At 43.5% G+C, this 20,382-nt stretch overlaps 2 protein-coding genes across 2 annotated transcripts in view; both read left to right on the forward strand.

The window, feature by feature from the left end:
• LOC107100771 (filamin-C-like) overlaps positions 1–15,450 on the forward strand; it is a 66,186-nt gene extending 50,736 nt beyond the window's left edge. The window contains exons 31-46 of the mRNA XM_015399404.1: positions 877–1,050; positions 1,867–1,995; positions 2,369–2,542; positions 3,588–3,749; positions 6,340–6,543; positions 6,617–6,769; positions 7,247–7,369; positions 7,503–7,760; positions 9,451–9,720; positions 11,068–11,205; positions 11,364–11,479; positions 11,562–11,694; positions 11,795–11,971; positions 12,053–12,271; positions 14,018–14,224; positions 14,297–15,450. Of these exons, the coding sequence (XP_015254890.1) occupies positions 877–1,050; positions 1,867–1,995; positions 2,369–2,542; positions 3,588–3,749; positions 6,340–6,543; positions 6,617–6,769; positions 7,247–7,369; positions 7,503–7,760; positions 9,451–9,720; positions 11,068–11,205; positions 11,364–11,479; positions 11,562–11,694; positions 11,795–11,971; positions 12,053–12,271; positions 14,018–14,224; positions 14,297–14,484 (2,825 nt within the window). The 3' untranslated portion in view covers positions 14,485–15,450. The remainder of the gene's footprint in view (positions 1–876; positions 1,051–1,866; positions 1,996–2,368; positions 2,543–3,587; positions 3,750–6,339; positions 6,544–6,616; positions 6,770–7,246; positions 7,370–7,502; positions 7,761–9,450; positions 9,721–11,067; positions 11,206–11,363; positions 11,480–11,561; positions 11,695–11,794; positions 11,972–12,052; positions 12,272–14,017; positions 14,225–14,296) is intronic.
• Positions 15,451–19,102: 3,652 nt separating this feature from the next.
• Positions 19,103–20,382, forward strand: part of socs2 (suppressor of cytokine signaling 2) — a 12,134-nt gene continuing 10,854 nt past the window's right edge. Inside the window, exon 1 of the mRNA XM_015399393.1 lies at positions 19,103–19,417. The gene's annotated coding sequence lies outside the window, so the exon portion shown is untranslated. The remainder of the gene's footprint in view (positions 19,418–20,382) is intronic.

The following is a 20,382-nucleotide window of genomic DNA, read 5'->3' on the forward strand; positions in this document are numbered from 1 at the left end:
AAGAAACCTCCAGCAGAACCAGGCTCAGTGTGAGCGGCCATCTGCCGAGGCCGACTGGGGTTCAAGGAGACAGAAGCAAACATACAGAAGGATGCAGAGATCAAAAGGCAACCCTATATAGGAAATACATAGCCAGGCAGACGAGATCTATTTAGAATAGAATAGAAAATCCTTTTATTATCCCACTATGGGCGAATTCTGGTGTTGACAGCAGCAAAATGATTATAGAAAAAAAACTGTCACACAAATGTGGACCTTAGAAAAATGTATAAGAATAACATAATAGTGAAAATACAGTACCGTAACATACAGCATTTTATTGCTCTATTGTAAAGCATGTACTGGTGAAGAACTCGATTTTCCAGATGTTCTGGACTAGACATTTTGGATTATTTCCAAGAAAGCAAAACAATTTAAAGCTCCACAGAGAAGCAGTTACTTATTCCTCTTCTAAACAGTGACAGACAACATCCATCAATCCACACACTTATGTACAGACATTGTTCCTCTAAGTGATCATTTCATCCCCTGCAATCTGATTAAAATGATATAAGATCCATTAAATGATGCATAATAGAGGAAGTGGAAACATAAATAGTTTAATCAGGTGAAACTGATTACATGTGTTTACATGGATTTGTTGTTTGGTTTCCTTTTAATGTTGCTTTTACATATTTTCTAGAAATTAGCTTCAAAGATATATTAATTAAATAGAATTATGCAATCTTTAACCCCATTACCTTCATACATTAAGATGCTTCTTTAATCCAAAATGTCTTGATTTCAGTTTACTTATTTTCTTGACTATAATGTATGACTAATAAAAAGACTTTGCCTGAGACTCATTTCATAAAACATCTCCGTTGCTGTAATAAGCTAGAAGCGCAGGTGGTGTTTGGCTTTCTGCAGGCGAGGTGCGAATGCCGTCGGGTCAAACAGCTCGTCCTAACATCGCTGACAACAAGGACGGGACGGTGACGGTAAAATACTCGCCGACTGAACGAGGACTGCACGAGATGGACATCAAATATGACGGGAACCACATCCCAGGTAACTGCTCTGTTCGTTATAAACACATCATCTGCAAACATGATGAGTTCAGGGGGAATCTGACACTTCTGATGCTTCCATGCTGGATGATCCATGGTCCTAATGATCCTTGGTCTTTAGACCTTCTCAGGTCGGTTCAAACGTCAGCCGATCCAGATGTTCCTGTTCTTCTAAATAGTCTCCACTTCTCTCACGGGATCCTTAGGAAGTTCAAATCCAAAAGTCCCTCAGTTCTGGGTCCCCTCCCTGTGTTTGCAGATCATCCAAAGGGAAGCTGAAGAGTTTAGATATCAGTCTCAGCAGAGACATTTAAACATGGAGAATCAGGAGCTCTACTCCAAGCTCTTGTAGATAGCAGAGCTCTACACCACCTCTCTGAGGAAACGTGGTTAAACGTGTCCACCCTGAGTCCTCCATCACTTCATCACACCAGAAAGAGTCAGTTTGTTTATGTCAGCACATGTAGACCGCCACATGTAGCTTCCTGAGGCTCCAACTGGGACTTCTGTCCAAGCCCTTTTCTGGTCGATGTTTGGCTGCTAAGATCACTGGCCTGATCTTTCACCAAATCAAAGGCTGTGTCTTTCTGCGTCTTCAAGACCAAGTGAGGCTTCATTCTGGTCTCCTCCAAAGCTCCTCTAGGTGCTCTGCAGGTCATGGATTGGAGGAAGTCAGGTTTGGGAGCTTCAGGCTTCGGGTTTTGTTGAGGTTGCTCCGAAGTAAGGGAAAGATGGAGCAGGACACGGCAGAGCCGATTTAAAAGGCTCCAAATCTTCATTGATTCTTAGTAATCCCCTTTAACTGTGTGTGTTTCAGGAAGCCCACTCCAGTTCTATGTGGATGCTATCAACAGTGGTCATGTGACTGCGTACGGCCCTGGTCTGAGCCATGGCACGGTGGACAAACCCGCCACCTTCACCATCGTCACCAAAGATGCAGGAGAAGGTAACATTCTGACTGGACTGAATTTGATTTAATAATAAGGATAATCACAATAATCGAATAATTAAACTTTATTGATCTCACACTGGCAAAATTTACCTCTGCATTTAACCCATGCCCTTGGGGAGCAGGGGGCTGCCATCTTGGGTCGCCCGGGGAGCAGTTTGGAGTTAAAGGTCTTGCTCAGAGACCTAGAGTGGCAGCCTGTGGGAGTGGGGCTCGAACTCAGAACCTCTGGATTCCAAGCTCTATGCCCTAACCACTACGCTGCCACTCCCAGACGATCAATTCCAAAGACTGCCAAAACCCAGGAGTTTCACCCTGCTTTGTTTCAACAGCTGAAGGTGGAGTTTCACGGGGTTTTCTCTCTCTGCAGGGGGCTTGTCTCTAGCTGTTGAAGGTCCATCCAAGGCTGAGATTAGCTGCACTGACAACAAAGATGGGACCTGCACGGTGTCCTACCTGCCCACCGCAGCCGGAGACTACAGCATCATTGTCAGATTTGATGATGAAAACATTTCTGGCAGCCCGTTCATGGCAAAGATCACCGGTATGGAAACTCCACCAAGATACAGTATCTCTAAAACAGACCTATCCTGAAAATACCCAGAAAATATAGAAAATGTACTTGGACTTATTTATCAGCTGCAAGGATTTAAAGATTCTTCTTTCCCTAATCAAACAAATCCATCCATCCATCCATCCATCCATCCATCCATCCATCCATCCATCCATCCATCCATCCATCCATCCTCCCTCTTCCGCTTACCTGGGGTTGGGTTGCGGGGGTAGCAGCTTCAGTAGGGAGGCCCAAACGTTCCTCTCCCCAGCCACTTGGACCAACTCCTCCGGGGGAATCCCAAGGCGCTCCCAGGCCAGCCAAGAAACATAGTCCCTCCAGTGTGTCCTGGATCTCCCCCTGGGCCTCCTCCTGGTGGGACGTGCCTGGAACACCTCTCCAGAAAGACTTCCAGGAGGCGTCCTAACAAGATGCACGAGCCACCTCAACTGGTTCCTCTCGACGTGGAGGAGCAGAGACTCTACTCTGAGTCCTCCCCGGATCTCTAAGCGAGAGCCCAGACATACTAGGAAACTCATTTCAGTCGCTTGTATCCAGGATCTCGTTCTTTCGGTCATGACCCAAAGCTCATGACCATAGATAAGGATAGGAACGTAGATTGACCGGTAAATCGAGAGCTTTGCTTTTTGGCTCAGCTCTCTCTTCACCACAACAGACCGGTACAGCGCCCGCTTCACAGCAGACGCCGCACCAATCTGTCTATTGATCTCCTACTCCATCATAAACAAGAACCCAAGATACTTAAACTCCTCCACTAGGGGCAGTACATCCTCCCCAACCCGGAGAAGGCATTCTACCATTTTCCGCCTCAAGACCATGGTCTCGAATTTTGAAGAACTGCTCCTTATCCCACCCGCTTCACACTCGGCTGCAACCCGCTCTAGTGAGAGCTGTAGATCACTTAATGAAGCCAATAGAACCACTTCATCTGCGAATAACAGAGACGCAATCCTAAGGCCACCAAACAAATCATGTGGCCCAAAGCCTGATTAAAGCTTGCATGTCTCCTGTCCAGGTGATGACTCCATGAGGACCTCACAGCTCAACGTTGGGACTGCATCAGACGTTTCCCTAAAGATCACAGAGACGGACCTGGGCAGTCTGATGGCCACCATCAGAGCTCCTTCAGGTCATGAAGAACCGTGTCTTCTAAAGAGGCTCCCCAACAGACACATTGGTATGTTTTGATTTGGACTTTCTCTCCGTGTATGTTTGGATTATTTAAGTATTTCTGATTCTGATGGATAATTATCAAATATATAAAATGACATTCATGGGTACTTGTTCGTGGCATTAAAAAAATTTCTAAGAGCATTAAAAAGCATTAAATTAGAGTTACTCATTCCTGTATAAACCCTGTAGAAATACATCTTCCATCCTCACTGCAGAGGAAATCCCTCCCCAGATGTGAGGACTAGTGTTGCGCCGATGCCATTTTTTGGCCCCGATACCGATACCCGATACCTGGCTGTGCAGTATCGTCCGATACCATAATAATGTAAAATATAGTTGCAATCATTGCTTTGTCAAGCTGCTGCCTACCTTTGTGAAGCAGGAACAAATCTAATACAAATTGAATCCAGTAGAACTTTTTATTGCCTACCTGGAATGGGCGACAATAGTTGAATAAACTTATGGCTCTCAAAATGGTATCGGTGCCCTATTTGTTGGTACTCGCTGATACCGATACCATCATTTTAGGGCAGTATCGGGGCCCCGTCCAGTACTGGTATCGGTATCGGTGCAACACTAGTGAAGACAATATCCGTTTCTTAATTCATAAGAACGCAAGTATGAACTCGTGTCCTCACCAAGTATATTCTTAAGAAAAACACAGGAAAGTGTGGAAAGTTATTTCTATTGAACAACGGCAACAGAAAAGATTTAACTTAATACTCTGAGCTCTGTGAGCGCTCCATTGAAAGCTGCTGCTGCAGTGCATGCTGGGACAGCTGTCAATCTCAAGAACGGAGTGTCTGCTGTGATGCATGCTCGGTAAAGAGGGAGGGGCGAGAACAACATCCGGGGACTTTGTCCGTTCTCTGTCTTCTTTTTCTTGTGAAATGAAACAGTACTAGGGCTGAGGCTGATGACGTTTCATATATCTGTATCTGTAGTATCTGAGAACGCACAAGTTCACAGATTGAGAAACGGCCAATGTGATCTGGACAAAAAAAGGAATTTGAAAAGAGTAGAATTCATAGAGCTTTTTTTTGAAAAACGGAAATTTGAAATAGAAAATCTGCTAAAGCAATTTTGAAAAAATATATATATTAACAGAATCTGAGAAAACAGCAAAGTTACTCTTGAAAGCTCTTTTAAAATAAAAAGTTTAAAAGATATGTGGAGGATTTTTAAACTTACTTTCCAAAAGATTTGCATTTTTTTCCACCATGTCAGACTCACCACCGGTAAGTGATAATTACTTACTCTACTTATTATAAATACTCATTATTTACACAATTCAAACGATAGAATCAATTATTGATGTAAAACAAGTGTTAGAAAGCACTATTAAGGTAAAAAAGTGTGTCAGCTAAAAATCATAGGGCAAAGAAATTACAAAGTAAGAGTAAAGCAGACAAGAATATTATAACATGCACATAAATAAATACTCAAATAAACAAGGTATTTATAATAAAGGTGAAAAAGATATATACATTTATGTTTCACTGTAGAATTTCATTTCTATCAACATTTATTTGTGTATTGTATTTTTGGGAGATTAATTGTATGCTTATTTATTTACTGAGCATTTATTTATTTCTGTATTTACTTTTAAATATGGTAGATCTGGTCCTCCATATCTGTGTGGCTGTGTGGAAGTGAAACTCCAGCCTTATTCTGGTTTTAAAGGGGTCATAGAATGATTCTATAGAGTATCTGGTCCTTAAGGTCTCTAATAGGGTGTGTAACATTGGTTGGGCTGAAAATGGCATATTTGCTGTTCTATGAGCCCTAATGCAGTCTGGTTAAAAGCCCTAGACTGAAACGACAGGAATATTTAGAGGAGCTGTGCTCTGATTGGTTGGTTTACAACGAGCGAAGCTGCTGAGCAAAGACGCATCATAGCAACAAGCACTCACTCACTGAAACATCAAGGTTGTTGATACAGTAGGGTGACCAGACGTCCTGTTTTTCCCCCCAGACATTTTCATACCTTAAGAAATGTCCGGGGGGGGGGGTTCAAAATCATCCGGGATTTTGGACAACTACAATGCAGCAGAACCGAGCTGCCCGTTCCGAGGCTGGTCGGACTTGGGGCTTTGTTTGAATTCGCCCGTTTTATGGTGGAAATATAGAATAGTTAGATTTGCAGAGAAAGGAGGTGTTGATGGGGTTTGGACTTCTCTGTACATCCATTTCACTCACTGAACTATCGTTATTCATCTATGACAATGGAAACTCGGTTTTGCATTCTATGACCCCTTTGCACTTACACAGAGTGAAAATGGGGGACGAGCACTTAGGACGGACTCGCGTAATGATATCACCAGAATGATTGACAGTTAGGAGGACCACTTCTTTTAATGATCCACCCAGAAAAACACCATCCTCCACTATACCTTCAAATCTTTCTTTTATTATTTCTAATTACAAAATGTGTTCTCTGTTTGCAACAATATTGGAACAAAATTCACTCCATACAACCCAAATCCCCTTCTGTGTCTGATTTTAGGGGGATATCTCTGACAGAAACCTTTTACAGGTGTTTCACCATGTGACCAGGACATAAATGGTTGATGTCTGATCATCTATTGTTGCAGGAATCTCCTTCACTCCAAAGGAAGTTGGTGAACATGTTGTGAGTGTGAAGAAAAGTGGGACACATGTGACCAACAGTCCCTTTAAGATCATGGTGGGTCAGTCTGAGATTGGAGATGCCAGCAGGGTGAAGGTTTACGGTCAGGGGCTGGTGGAGGGGCACACCTTTGAGGTTGCTGAGTTCATCGTGGACACCAGGAATGCAGGTAAGAACCCAAACCACCTATGCAGAGTCAGATCCGGGGTCTCAGTCTCACCCTCTTGTTTTGTGTCTGGAAGGTTACGGTGGTCTGGGTCTGTCCATCGAGGGCCCCAGCAAAGTGGACATTAACTGTGAGGATGTGGAGGATGGGACCTGTAAGGTGACCTACTGCCCCACTGAACCTGGAAACTACATCATAAACATCAAGTTTGCTGACCAACATGTTCCAGGTACAAACCGGTTCCTCCTCCTCAGGACTGCTGGAAATAGATTAGTTGGTTTAACCAAAAGATTGGTTGAACACATAACTTCCAGCCCAGTTACAACCAAAAAAAAAACATTTATGTTTGAATAAAAATGACCCTTGCAAACCTTTCCTTTTTGCTCGTCTTTGCCCAATTTGCACAAACACTTTTAATATCTGCTTGAGCTTATTTCAATAAAATGGCAGAAAAACTATGAACCTTAAATTAGACATTTTACACACAAATTTTTTTTTTAAAGATTTTATTATACAGACCAACCATTAACAATTTCAAAGGAACTTAAATTAGTCCAGTGGATTGTTTTTTAACTTTTTTGGAATCTCTTAGCTGCTGCATTTAGTCAAAGCAACAGTGCCCCCTGCAGGCAGACACAAAAACTAAATGTTACAGAATTGATGTCTCTATTTGGTTTAATCTCTTTTCTGTAATGTTTGCAAACAGGAAGTCCATTTACCGTCAAAATATTCGGCGAAGGCCGGATGAAGGAGAGCATCACCAGGAAGCGCCAGGCCCCATCCATTGCCACAGTCGGCAGCACCTGCGACCTCAACCTGAAGATACCAGGTGAGAAGTGTCTTCAGGTTCTCCTTCGCTTCTCTTCCTCCATTCGTCCTGTTTCCTGCTTCCTCATCTGCATCTGGTTCCTCCTGATCCTCTCCTTCTCTTCCTACCTGTTTGCTTCTCCTCCTGGTCGTAGGAAACTGGTTTCAGATGGTTTCAGCTCAGGAACGTCTGACCCGGACGTTCACCCGCAGCAGCCACACCTACACCCGGACCGAGCGGACCGAGATCAGCAAAACCCGAGCCGGGGAGACCAAAAGAGAAGTCCGGGTGGAGGAGAGCACCCAGGTCGGAGGAGATCCCTTCAGGGATGTGTTTGGAGATTTTCTGGGACGAGAGAGTCTGAGCGGTTTCAGTGGGATGCCGGCGGGAAGCCGACCGCCACTGCAGGACGGTGTGTGTTCTGGAAGCTTCTCACCCTTTCTGCTGCTGCTGGGGCTCAGCTGTTAAATTATCCACTGTCAGAAATCTGTTCTCATGTTTTTATTTAACTTAAAGCATCACTTTGTGACCTTTGACCTCAGTGTCAGCTTAAAATCAGATCCATCCAGTGATCCTTCAGCTCAGTGCTGTAACGTACAATTGGCCCCTAAGCAACATTATCTGGGTGTTCTTTTGGTCGCAATCTTTACTCACTGGACTGGTAGTAGCAGCAACGTCCACCTCTGCCTCTTCGGTTCTTTCTTTTCTGGAATCCGCTTAAGTATCTCTTTTTGGTATCCGTTGTCGCTAACACATTGTACGTAACGGTTATGGTTTAATCTACGTTCTGCTTTTAGTCTAACGTGATGTGACGTCTTGCACGCTGCACGAACGTTACATACGTAATATGTTCAGTCAGTTCATCATAACTCATAATTCCAAGTTGTAGTGTAAAAAATAAAATACTCAAATACATAATTCTTTTAAGATCTTTATTGCGGTTTGAAACATATTATATGAGTATATTTTTTACCAGCCGTCTAATGAACTATACACAGTTATTGACATAGTAATTAAAAGTACCACTGTACCACTGAAGCCTTTATTTAGCCAAATTACACAGAACTTCAGAGACATGCAGGAACATTCAGGTTCTTCTCAAAAGATCTGGATCAAAAATGATTTCTTATGTTTCTCACTCAGTAGCAGATATTTCTCTATATAGCTTGGATGCTTTAACTTGATGTGTCGCTTTAAATTTGAAGTGGACGTGGTTGATGTACGAACTTGTGAAGTGGACATGTTAAGTCTCAATTCAGAGGGGCCCCTCTGAATTGACATTATCCAGTGTTATTAATTAAACGCGAATGTGAGATGTCTGTGTTGCTTATTATTCTTAGAGTGAACATCACTCTCGTTCATGTTCATTACTCTAAAACTGATCCATTCACTAAAAAATATGAATATATTCAGTGAACGCCGTTCATTGGACACATTCATGCACAACACTGCTGGTACCAGAACCAGAAGCTCACTGGTTTGTCTTTAAACAAAGCAGTGTGGACCACTGATTTCTATTTATTCACTGGATTACTGATTGCCTGTTGGTAGTACATGGTTGAAGTGAAGCCACCGGCTGCCATATTGGTACTCCCTAGTTAGACCGGTCGCAATGTAAACAATCTGTGTGCTATGGCATTGAACAACGATGATGTTCTCATTTTCAGGGGGACTTAATACTTTTAAAATAAAGATAAATTCATTACTTTGACAATCCTACTGTTTCATAGCATCAGTAGATTACTTTAACTTATGGTAAAAAATAGGCACATCACATTGCATAGTCATTATGAAGTTTATAAATCATGCAATATAACATATTATACAAATCAATCACACTAAAATCAATTTGTTAATGGAGCATAATAATACAGGTGTGCCAAATGTGCTAAATAGATGTAGTTTCAAAAAAACAAAGGGGACCAAGCACTGAGCACTGAGAGACTCCTGCCTGTTGGCTCGGCAGCACAAAAACAAAAAAAAACGTTCCAAGAACTTCATCGAAGGTTCCCCAAACCTGCAACGAAGCAGCAGAAGATTTCTAGTTTGTCTCTGAGTTTCTCTGGTTAGTAAACCGATCTTTTATCTCCTCCCTCCCTCAGGTGAGGCCGGTAACCAGGAGATGACGGCTCAGGTGACGAGTCCCGGAGGGAAGATGGAGGACGCAGAGATCATCAAAGGGGAGGACAGCACCTACAGTGTCCGCTTTGTCCCCCAGGAAATGGGACCTCACACTGTCAATGTTAAATACCGGGGCCAACATGTGCCGGGGAGCCCCTTCCAGTTTACTGTGGGGCCCCTGGGTGAGGGAGGGGCCCATAAGGTCCGAGCAGGAGGAACCGGGCTGGACCGTGGAGTGGCAGGGCTGCCCGGTAGGCTGGACAGAGATTTTTACTTTTTCTCTCTTATCTTGAAGATCACTTTTCTGAAACCTAAAGGTCCCTTTTCTAACTTCCTGGCTGCTTTCTGACGGTCACCGAGGATTTTTCTGGGAAGTCCTAAGACTTACAGTTCCCTCACCTTCCAGGTTACCAAATGAACCTAAAGTGTTTTAGGTTTCCCCCCGAGATTTATTCAGATCGTAACGTTGCTAACTCAAAATGCGTCATTAGGGGACAGAGATAAGAAAACTTCAAAAACATGAGAGGCAACCCAATTATAACAAATACAGACTATTTAAGGAAAAGTCCGGTCAGCAAGGAATAACCAATGGATCATTATTATTACCTAAAACTAAAACATTCGCTATGATTTAATGAATTTAGTGTTAATCAGTAAAAAAAAAAAAATTATAATTTTCATTGCGATCACTGAGTCTGGGAGCGGCCATTTTTGCCCAAATATAGTAACCCCTCCCTCCTGCCATCTTCCAGCAGTGACGTCACAGTGCGGTAAGCCTAGCGCCATTCTCCCCGCTTTACAAGAAAAATCAATGGGAACTACTAGACACATCTGCAATCAACAACAATTATTGAAGATTTCCAGAGGACTTCACCATTGAAATTCACCAGAGCTATAGTGAAACTGACAATGCCCACGTGCATGGCAGCTGGATGCTGGAATACATCAGAGAAAAGTGAAAAAAAAAGAGTAATTTCACCTTTCTGATTCATGATTCTCCAAGGACTGGATCATCGTTGGATCGCCAACTTGAAGAGGGAGGATTTGCCATCGAACTTCTGGCCAGAGAAAAAACCCGTAATATGTAGCCAACATTTGGAAGAAGAATGTTTTCAAGATGACTTGGATAATAGCGCGTTGTGACAAACACCAGATACAGCACTGGGACTTGATCAACAGCCGATACCGCACCGTGACGTCACAAACCAGTAGGTGGCAGTAGTGTTCTTTGACAAACATGGATGCCTCCAGTAAAGCACATTCAAATGAAAATTACTCTTAATTAAAACTTTTATGATTTATTAAACAGTATGTAATAATTTCATAATTAAACTACTTTCAGAAGTTTGAATTCTGAATATGGCCGGACTTCTTCTTTAAGAAAGGACTTGATGGTACCGGCCAGTCCTGCAAACTACCCCCCACCACCACAGTTGCGTAAAAATATAACTTGAGGAAAGTTCTGGAAAAGTAGCCTCTAGGTTCCAGAAAGAAATCTGAAGGCATCAGAAGGTGTCCTTAAGATCTGCTTTAAAATCCTGTGGATTCTGGTGAAGTGCGGACTGTACCATGTGCTGATATCTAGTGTTTCCCTGCAGCTGAGTTCAGTATTTGGACCAGAGAGGCTGGAGCTGGAGGTCTGTCGATTGCTGTGGAAGGACCCAGCAAAGCTGAGATCTCCTTTGAGGACCGGAAGGACGGTTCCTGTGGAGTCTCCTACGTGGTCCAGGAGCCTGGTAAGATCTAAACACAGATTTACCGTCTGTAGTTCAGCTCTGTCACAATCTGCTGTATGTTTTTAAATACATAATTTATGGTAGAAGCAGCTTAGAGAGAGCAGATCCTTCAGGAACCGTGCAAGAACACTGAATGAAGTTCTGTTTGAAACCCACAGGTGATTATGAGGTTTCCATCAAGTTTAACGATGAACACATCCCAGACTCTCCTTTCATTGTCCCTGTGGCTAGCCTGTCAGATGACGCCCGCCACCTCACCATCACCAGCCTGCAGGTGAGGAGATCCGAGTCCTCGTGGAAGCAGACGTCTATCTTCTCAGTCTGGATAGATCGCAGTAACATATTTTCTTTATCAGGAGATGGGGCTGAAGGTGGGTCAGGAGGCCTCCTTTGCTGTCCAGCTGAATGGAGCCAGAGGCCTCATAGATGCTAAGATCCACTCACCATTGGGGGCCACAGAGGAATGCTGCATCACTGAGCTGGACAGCGGTAAGACCCGACAGCTCCGAGCAGAACCCAGAGCATCAGGAAGAATAACTGGATTTCAGTCTGCCATAACTTCTCATAAACTTTCTTTGTTTTCCAGCAGATCGGCACGCCATCAGGTTCATCCCCAAGGAGAACGGCGTTCACTCTATAGACGTTCGCTTCAACGGCAGCCATGTACCCGGCAGTCCATTCAAGATCCGCGTGGGAGAACCGGGGCAGGTTGGAGATCCAGGGCTTGTGTCTGCCTTTGGGCCAGGACTGGAAGGAGGAACCACAGGTACAAACAGCGTTCAGGTTTTCTGCTTTAACCATCAGGAGATTTAAAGACCATTTGATGATCCCATGTGTGTTTGTTCAGGCGTGGCGTCAGAGTTTATGGTCAACACCTGTAATGCCGGAGCTGGAGCTCTATCTGTGACCATCGATGGACCATCAAAGGTGAAGATGGACTGCCAGGAGTGTCCTGAGGGCTACAAAGTCTCTTACACCCCTATGGCTCCAGGGAGCTACCTGATCTCCATCAAGTACGGAGGACCACAGCACATTGTAGGCAGCCCCTTCAAAGCCAAAGTGTCAGGTGGGTCAGTGTTCTGGGCTCAGAGGTGGTGCTGATCAGAAATTGGTTCAAAATGGTTCTCTTCTTGGAGGAACTCCCTGGTTCAGGGTATCACCGCCTCCTGGACTGGACAGAAGCCTGATGTTATACTTTCTGTTGCTTCAGACTGAAGATAATGGCGTTCCTCAGGGCATGTCCACCCCATTACTGTGTTCTTCTATGTTACCACATTACCCCCAGAACACGGGTTCTGGAAAGCCACACTCTGAATAGGCAGAATAGAACTACCAAACTCACCTGCTCTAACCTGCTGAATGTTTGTCAAATATGACCAGAGAGCTCCAGCTCTTCAAGATGCCATCATCTATCAAACTAGGAAAACAAAAGCAAAAAACCACACAAACACTGCGAAGTAGGGCTGTATGATTTTGGAAAATGACTTGCTACTTAAGGGCTGAACTTGCCCTACCCACTACTTGGTTTGGGACGGTGCTTGATGTGGCTGACCCTCCGCGGGAACGCGCACATGGAGGGTTAGTGCTCAGGGTTAGTGTTTAGGGGCCGGTTTGGGATTGGGCCATAGAAACTGGAACTACTAACAGGAAGTAGGAACTGGAACCAGGAACAGGAAGTAGGAACTGAGGCTAGGAACAGAAGATAGGAACTGAAGCTATGAACAGGAAGTAGGTACTGGAGCAATGAACAGGAAGTAGGAACTGGAGCCAGGAACAGGAAATAGAACTGAGGCAAGAAACAGAACATAGGAACTGGAGCTATGAACAGGAAGTAGGAACTGGAGCTAGGAACAGGAAGTAGGAACTGAGGCTAGGAAAATGAGGTAGGAACTGGAGCTAGGAACAGGAAGTAGGAACTGGAGCTGTGAACAGGAAGTAGTAACTGGAAAAGCGAACCGGAAGTAGCAACTGAGGCTAGGGATAGGAAGTAGGAAGTGGACCTAAGAGTAGGAAGTAGGAACTGGAACGAAGAACCTGAAGTAGCAACTGAGGCTAGGAACAGAAAGTAGGAACTGGAGGTTTGAACAGGAAGTAGAAACTGGAACTGGGAACAGGAAGTAGGAACTGGAGCTATGAATAGGAATTAGGAACTGGAACGAAGAACCAAAACTAGGAACTGGAGCTAGGAAGAGGAAGTAGGAACTGGAAGAGGAACCAGAACTATGAACTGGAGCTAGGAAGAGGAAGTAGGAACTGGANGAACTGGAGCTAGGAAGAGGAAGTAGGAACTGGAAGAGGAACCAGAACTATGAACTGGAGCTAGGAAGAGGAAGTAGGAACTGGAGCCAGGAACAAGAAGTAGGAGCTTGAACTGGTAACAGGAGCTAGGAGATACAATTTGATGTATTTGTTTAAAAATATTGAAAGTCTGACCAACCTTTGAGAATAACAGATAGCATTAAAGTGACATGCTTATCGTCTCCCCCTAGTGGTCTGGAGCCCTTTTTTTTATATGTAGCTAGTTTGCAGCTTCCCTTAACTTGTAGTAGTTTCTGCTACTTGAAGTATATTCCCTTTGCACGTGTTTTTAAATGTGTGTTTAGAATTTATTTATTTTCTTTCTCCATTGCATTGCTTTTCCTTTACATGTTTGTGTATTAGTTTCATATTTGCAGCCTCTGGCAGCCGTAACATCACACCCCGCGCTGCTTTGCTTTTAGACTCAAAGTGTTTCCAGCATTAGAATGGATTCAATTCTTCTGCAGTAGGATCTCTGCCATCCTTCAGTGAAAAGCTTTTTCTCTCCCTCCAGGACCACGCCTGTCAGGAGGTCACAATCTCCATGAGACGTCTTCTGTTCTCGTGGAAACCGTCACCAAAACATCAGCGATGGGCGGGGCCTTCGCTTCCTTCCCCAAATTCTCCTCAGACGCCAGTAAAGTCATCTCCCGCGGCGCTGGTCTGTCTAAAGCCTTCATCGGTCAGAAGAACACCTTCACAGTGGACTGCAGCAAAGCAGGTGAGAAACGAGGTGAAGGAAGGAGTCTCCCGATGTTTCCTGGAAACCTCTGATCTTTTCTTTGTGCTGCAGGCACCAACATGTTGATGGTGGGCGTCCACGGGCCAAAGACACCCTGTGAGGAAGTCTACGTCAAACACATGGGCAACAGGATGTACAACGTGACGTACACGGTGAAGGAACAGGGCAGCTACATCCTCATCGTGAAGTGGGGGGATGAGAACATACCAGGAAGTCCTTTCCACGTCACTGTTCCCTAAACAAGCTCAGCTTCATCTCCACACGGTGACTCCTCATCTTCTACGATGCACTGAAGACTTTTCCTCACAGAGGAGGAAACGTTCCTCATGTTTCTCCTGCCCTTACCTGTTCTCCATGGGATGTGACGGCCGTTGCTCCCCTCAAGAACTTCACCCAAACTGCTTGAACAGCTGCTATAGAGATGATCCAGGATGAGAAATCTTCCAACAGACGTTTCCACAAACTTTCGTTTGTTTTGCAGCAGGAACCTTCCTGATTAGGTCCATCTCTGCAGGGTTTGGACCTGATCAGGAACGTTCTGTTGTAAGAATCTTAAAAGGTGAACATCTGAGGCCACATGGGGACGATTTTAAAGGCCTCGAAGCAGAAAATGTGAAGCTATTTTCTATATACTTCAGCTCTATGCAGATCTCTACATCTTCTCTGCATAACTATTGTTTGTATTCAGCAAATCTAGATCTTCTAGGTGCAGAAGACTTTGCAACCATCTTCTAACTGCTGAAGGAAGTCCAAGCAGCTGGAACTCCTCCTCCTTCATTGGGTCTGTGAGGAACATCAGGGGACGATCTCCTCTATGAACATCACATCCTGAGCTCTGCAGACGAAGAGAGATCACAAATGTCATGATCCGGAACCAGGAAGAGAAGACAACAGATTTTCAGCAACAACTCCACGTCTTCTAGAACCTTCTGGATTTCACATGAGGTGTTTGGATTCTGCTGCATCAAACTGTGACGTTTAATTTATTCCCCCTGATTGGCTGTCGGTAGAGGAGACGCGTCTGATCTGTGATCCGCTCCCAGTCTGTGTTTTAATATGACGCATCAGGAGGTTTTATGGAGATTTTTCAGAAACACACTATTAGAAATACTTTTTTTTGTAGTTTTGTATGTATCCAAGCAAATGACTGAAAGCTTGAGTATGGCAAAATTGTGCAGGCATAATAAAACTGTCTTTGAGACGTCCCTCAGTGTCGCTTCGCTCTTTGAGACCTTAAAACGACATTAAGCTGCTTCCTCGCTGTCTTCTTCTTCATCTCCTCCTAAGCAAGCAGCAGTTACCACCTCAGAAAAGCTGCTGCCTTCCTGTCTTTGAACCAAAATGGGTGATAGGTTTCTAAGCATGCTGCCACCAGTGCAGAGCTGACTCCGCTTGGCAGCAGGTGGGTTTGAGTGAGAACGGTTTTATGTAGACTGGGGAGATTAAAATCTCCATCAATGCAAGGGTAACCGATTAAAAATCAGCGAGGTCCGAATAAAGAAAATCACCAACCAGTAAAGGTCCGGAGACATTTTTAATTATAATCTGTTACTTTAAACAGAATTTAACACTGAAATAAAATGAGGTGTTCATGCATCCATGTTACAGAGTTAATATTTAAATAAGAAAATAGAACATTTTTCCATTTTAAAATCTAAATTGTTTTAGAAGTAGAGAAAAAAAATCTTTCAGTTTGGCATATAGACAATTGTCTCCCTTTTTTTTTTTAAATAAAACACCTGAACTGACCGTTTTTCTTTCTTTTTTCTGTCTTAATGTTGGCAGTGGGCTTTATGCTGCCCTGCAAGGCTTTAAACCTGGGTTTAATGGAGACTAAGCCATTCTAAAGCACATATCAAGGAGCTCATTTTGAGCCTGGATCCATATTTATTTTTGATTCTGTTCATGGTGGAGAATCCTGCTTCACAGCAGCAGGTTGAGACAAACATCCTCTAAATGTTCAGGGTCATCTTTGAGCACCATTTCACTTTTCTTTCACCAGTTCACCGCAGTTCTTCCAGCAGTCCACACTTTCTCTGCTCTCTTTTTTTACCGTAATAACAGGTGAAGTGGCAAAAGTGAAATTAGACACTGTCGTTGGACAACATGCGGTAATTTATAAATGTTTTAAATCAGGTTGGGCAGCAGGTGGGTCCAGATCCAGACTGCGGTCCGCCTATCTGGGACCTCTGTCCTACAGGAAGAACAACCAAAACTTGATCCAAGTAATTTTCTTCTATCGTCCTTCTCATGGTTTGGAATTTGTTGAGAAGCTGAAAGTTGACATGAGTCATTTGGGATGTCGTGACAGAAGGCTTCTGACCCAGAAACCTTTGACTTGATGTCCCGTCTTTTGGCTCAGCTGGTTTTGTCTCAAAGTGGAGAACTCTGGAACGGTCCTAGAAGAGCTAGTGAACTTTTAGAATAATCAAACCGTAATCCAGAAATTATGAAAAATTCTCAGTCATGATGGCGTCGACACAGTTGCAGAGAAAGACTGGTGACCCTAATTCTGATTGGTTGGTCAGTCTGTTTGACTCCTTTCCCAGATGCAGAGGCGTCCATTGGCTCCGTTGGGACTCAAACAGAACCTACGATGGCACCAGGACGTTTTGCTCAGACTCAATAGGGATCTACCTTCCCAGCTCTGGTTCCTTTAAAGAAAAAGTCCAGTCATATTCAGAATACAAATTTCTGAAATTAATTTAAATAAAATTCTTACATTCTGTTTAATAAATGATGTTTTTAATAAGAGTAATTTTCATCTGAATGTGCTTTGTCAAAGAACACTACTGCCACCTACTGGTTTGTGACGTCACGGTGCGGTATCGGCTGTTGATCAAGTCCCAGTGCTGTATCTGGTGTTTGTCCCAACACGCTATTATCCAAGACATCTTGAAAACATTCTTCTTCCAAATGTTGGCTACATATTACGTGTTTTTTCTCTGACCAGATGTTCGATGGCAAATCCTCCCTCTTCAAGTTGGCGATCCAACGACCAACCCGTATATGGAGGATCAGGAATCAGAAAGGTGAAATAACTCTTTTTTTCCCCCTTTTACCCGATGTATTCCAGCGTCCAGCTGCCATGCACGTGGATATTGTCAGTTTCACTATAGCTCTGGTGAATTTCAATGGTGAAGACCATTGATTCAAGATTCTGTTCCCGTGGGAACAGAAGACCTCGCCTGTTCAGCCAGGCCAACAATTCCCTTTAATGACCCGCCTTTCAGAGACATAGACAGGTAAACTGCAAAACAAAAAGAAATCTAAACAAATGATTTTTTTCTTGAAATAAGTGCATTTGTTCTTGAATTGAGGAAGTCAATGAAACAAGACATTTAAAATAAGAAAAAAAAGAACAATTGCACTCTTATTTCAAGTGCATATTATCTAATTATCTTATTTTAAGGGTAAAAATACTCATTCCATTGGCAGATCATCTATTTTACCTACGCAAATGAGGGATAAATGCAGTTAATTTAAGAATCTTTTACTTATTTTTAGATCATTTTGCAGTGAATGGGACATTGCTGGCTAACAAAAGAAGCCAAACGACCCTCATTCCAAAGGGGTGGACCCCTTCGTCAGTTTCGCTTTGCATGTTTTCTAAAGGCTTTGTTGGGCTACTGTATAAAACCTCGAACTCAACGCCATTTCTGACATTTTGAATTGGAAAAAGTTTCCTGGATGGGAAGCGGAACGTCTTTAAACCTGGAAACAAAGTTCAGTGGATTGTTTTCACTTTCTTAGAATCCAGGGAACGTTTGCTGATGATCTGTTGAGATAAAGGACTGACTGATAAAGGACATCACCTCTGTCAGAAGCTCTATTGGAGAACCTGAGCTCAGCTCCCAAACCACCAACCTCTGAGTGTTATGGTCGGGTCGGACCAGCAGGGGGCAGCAGAGACAAGTCAAACTGCAAGGAGACAGTTCAGGTTTGAGAAAATGGGACAAGCTTCAGTTTGAAGGAAGCCTGGAAACTTTCCAGCAACATTTGTTGGTAAGTTCCTCCATCAGGCCATTAACTGATACAATAAACAACTCTAAGACCCCCCAAAAAAAAAACTTTGTCAGACTTCATGGTTAGATTCATTTAGCAGCGACTGTGCAGAAAGGTGGACTTTAACTTTGGTAGAATCAATGAAAGGACTATGCTGCATACACACTGATCTCAACTATAGATCAACGAGGAAGAAGCTCATGGGCACCTTTCATTATCAGAGGACCACCAGGGGCAGAGCTAGATTGGGGGCCATGGGTGGCCAATGGCACCCTTAGTCAATCATTGGCCACCCCTACCATATTTTCCCCTCTAATACAGATGGTGGCAGCAGTAATACTCTCAAGTGGAATATTGAAAATATTTTTCATATTTTAACAATAACCTGATAACAAAAACACTCTGGTTAATTTTGCACATCAATATACTAACATTAAAGAGTTAAAATACAGAATTCATGCTGTTGACCTGCAAAAAACTGTTATATGGGATAAAGACTCTGCAAGTCATCTAGGAGCCTTCAGTGAAATCATAACTATTTTAATAAAAATGTATTAAATAACCATTTTTGTAGATATAAGTAGCCTACTTGTAAATATCAATTTTATGAAGAATGATTATAATGATATTATGTCATTATACTGAGATACTATCATTATAATGATATCATTATAATTATAATTAGATAGTAACTCGAAATAACGAGATACTATCTCAGTATAATGAGATCATTTATTTATTTATTTATTTATTTTAACAGAGTGGCGGATACGGGCTTCCATACAGAAAGACGCATCTAACCAGTCCACCTTAAATCCGCGCGTATCTGCGTCACGTGACCATGTTCTTGGAAAGTTCCTGGAAACCTGCTCCGTTGTTGTTGTTTATGGAGCTCCGGACCATCGGCTGCTCCACTCGGTGCCAGGCTCACTGAGTCCTGGTTCGGCTGCAGCGGAGCTCCGTGACGGACGGACGGACGGTTCTGATCCAAAGATCCAGCTTCGCGGCCCGCTTCCCCTCACCCCTCCCGCCGTGAGTGATTCTAGGAAACAGCCGGAGCAAAGCAGCGTCCGGACCTGCAGGAGTGGACCCGGTCCCGCGAACATGACGGCGGGTTCGTGGAGCAGGAATCGGAGCCGTTAACGTGCGGCTGGACTCCCCGGCTCGGTAGGTCCAGTTTAATCCCCACATGTCATGATCCGGAACCAGGAGCAGGTCTCCTCAAGGGAGCAGAACCCGTTCCAGCTGCAGGATCTCACCTTCCATCCAGGTTCTCTCCGCTGGAGCAGGAACCAGGAGCTTCCTGCAGAACTCCGCTTAGAATTCCTCTAATTTAACTTTCCCTCCTCGGCCCGAAGCTTCCAGCTGGATTCCCGAACCAACAACACACGCTGCTGTTTGGACCCGACCCACTCATTAATTCTGCTAATTAGAAAAGGGCCAAAATAAAACCCATTAGACACCAGACTGAACCAGCTTCAGATGCAGGCTTTATTATACAACAACTTGATATATATTTCTGAATTTGTTCCTATTTACAAACTGGATCATTCAGAGACACCTGCTGCACCTTTCCATTTATTCGGCTTTAAAGCTTTGCTCCTGTTTCCCTCAGAGCGGGAAATAATAGTCCTTGAATGATGTAATTCAAGTTCCTCCATTTCATAATTAACTGGATTTTATTAAAGCAAACTGGCAGGTTCTGCTTCTCTCTAACAGAACACAGGCCTGTTTCCACTGGGAGTGTTTGCTCCACTCCTCTGGGTAACTGTTCTCAGAAAATGTCCTGTCATTTTTTAACTTTGAGTTGCTACAGGGGCGGATTTAGGAAATTTGGGGCCCTGGGCAAAGACAGGCAGGGGGCCCTCTGAATTGAGAAGACAACATATAGAACAAATCCATTATAGAGATAGAGAAATTTTAATAGAATAGACATACATTATTTGTCTACTTTTTGTCCACAAGCGTAACTTTCTTAAGGATTGGTGTGAAAACTTCCCCACCAATAATTTCAGCTTTTTTCCCCCTTTTCTGCTAATTTTCTTTCACCAACAGGGTTCCCTCGGGTCCTTAAAAAGTCTTAAAAGGCATTGAATTCTTCAAAATAAAACTAAGGCTTTAATTGGTATTAA

Source organism: Cyprinodon variegatus, unplaced genomic scaffold, assembly GCF_000732505.1.
Source record: "Cyprinodon variegatus isolate N-32 unplaced genomic scaffold, C_variegatus-1.0 Scaffold1007, whole genome shotgun sequence".
Taxonomy (NCBI): domain Eukaryota; kingdom Metazoa; phylum Chordata; class Actinopteri; order Cyprinodontiformes; family Cyprinodontidae; genus Cyprinodon; species Cyprinodon variegatus.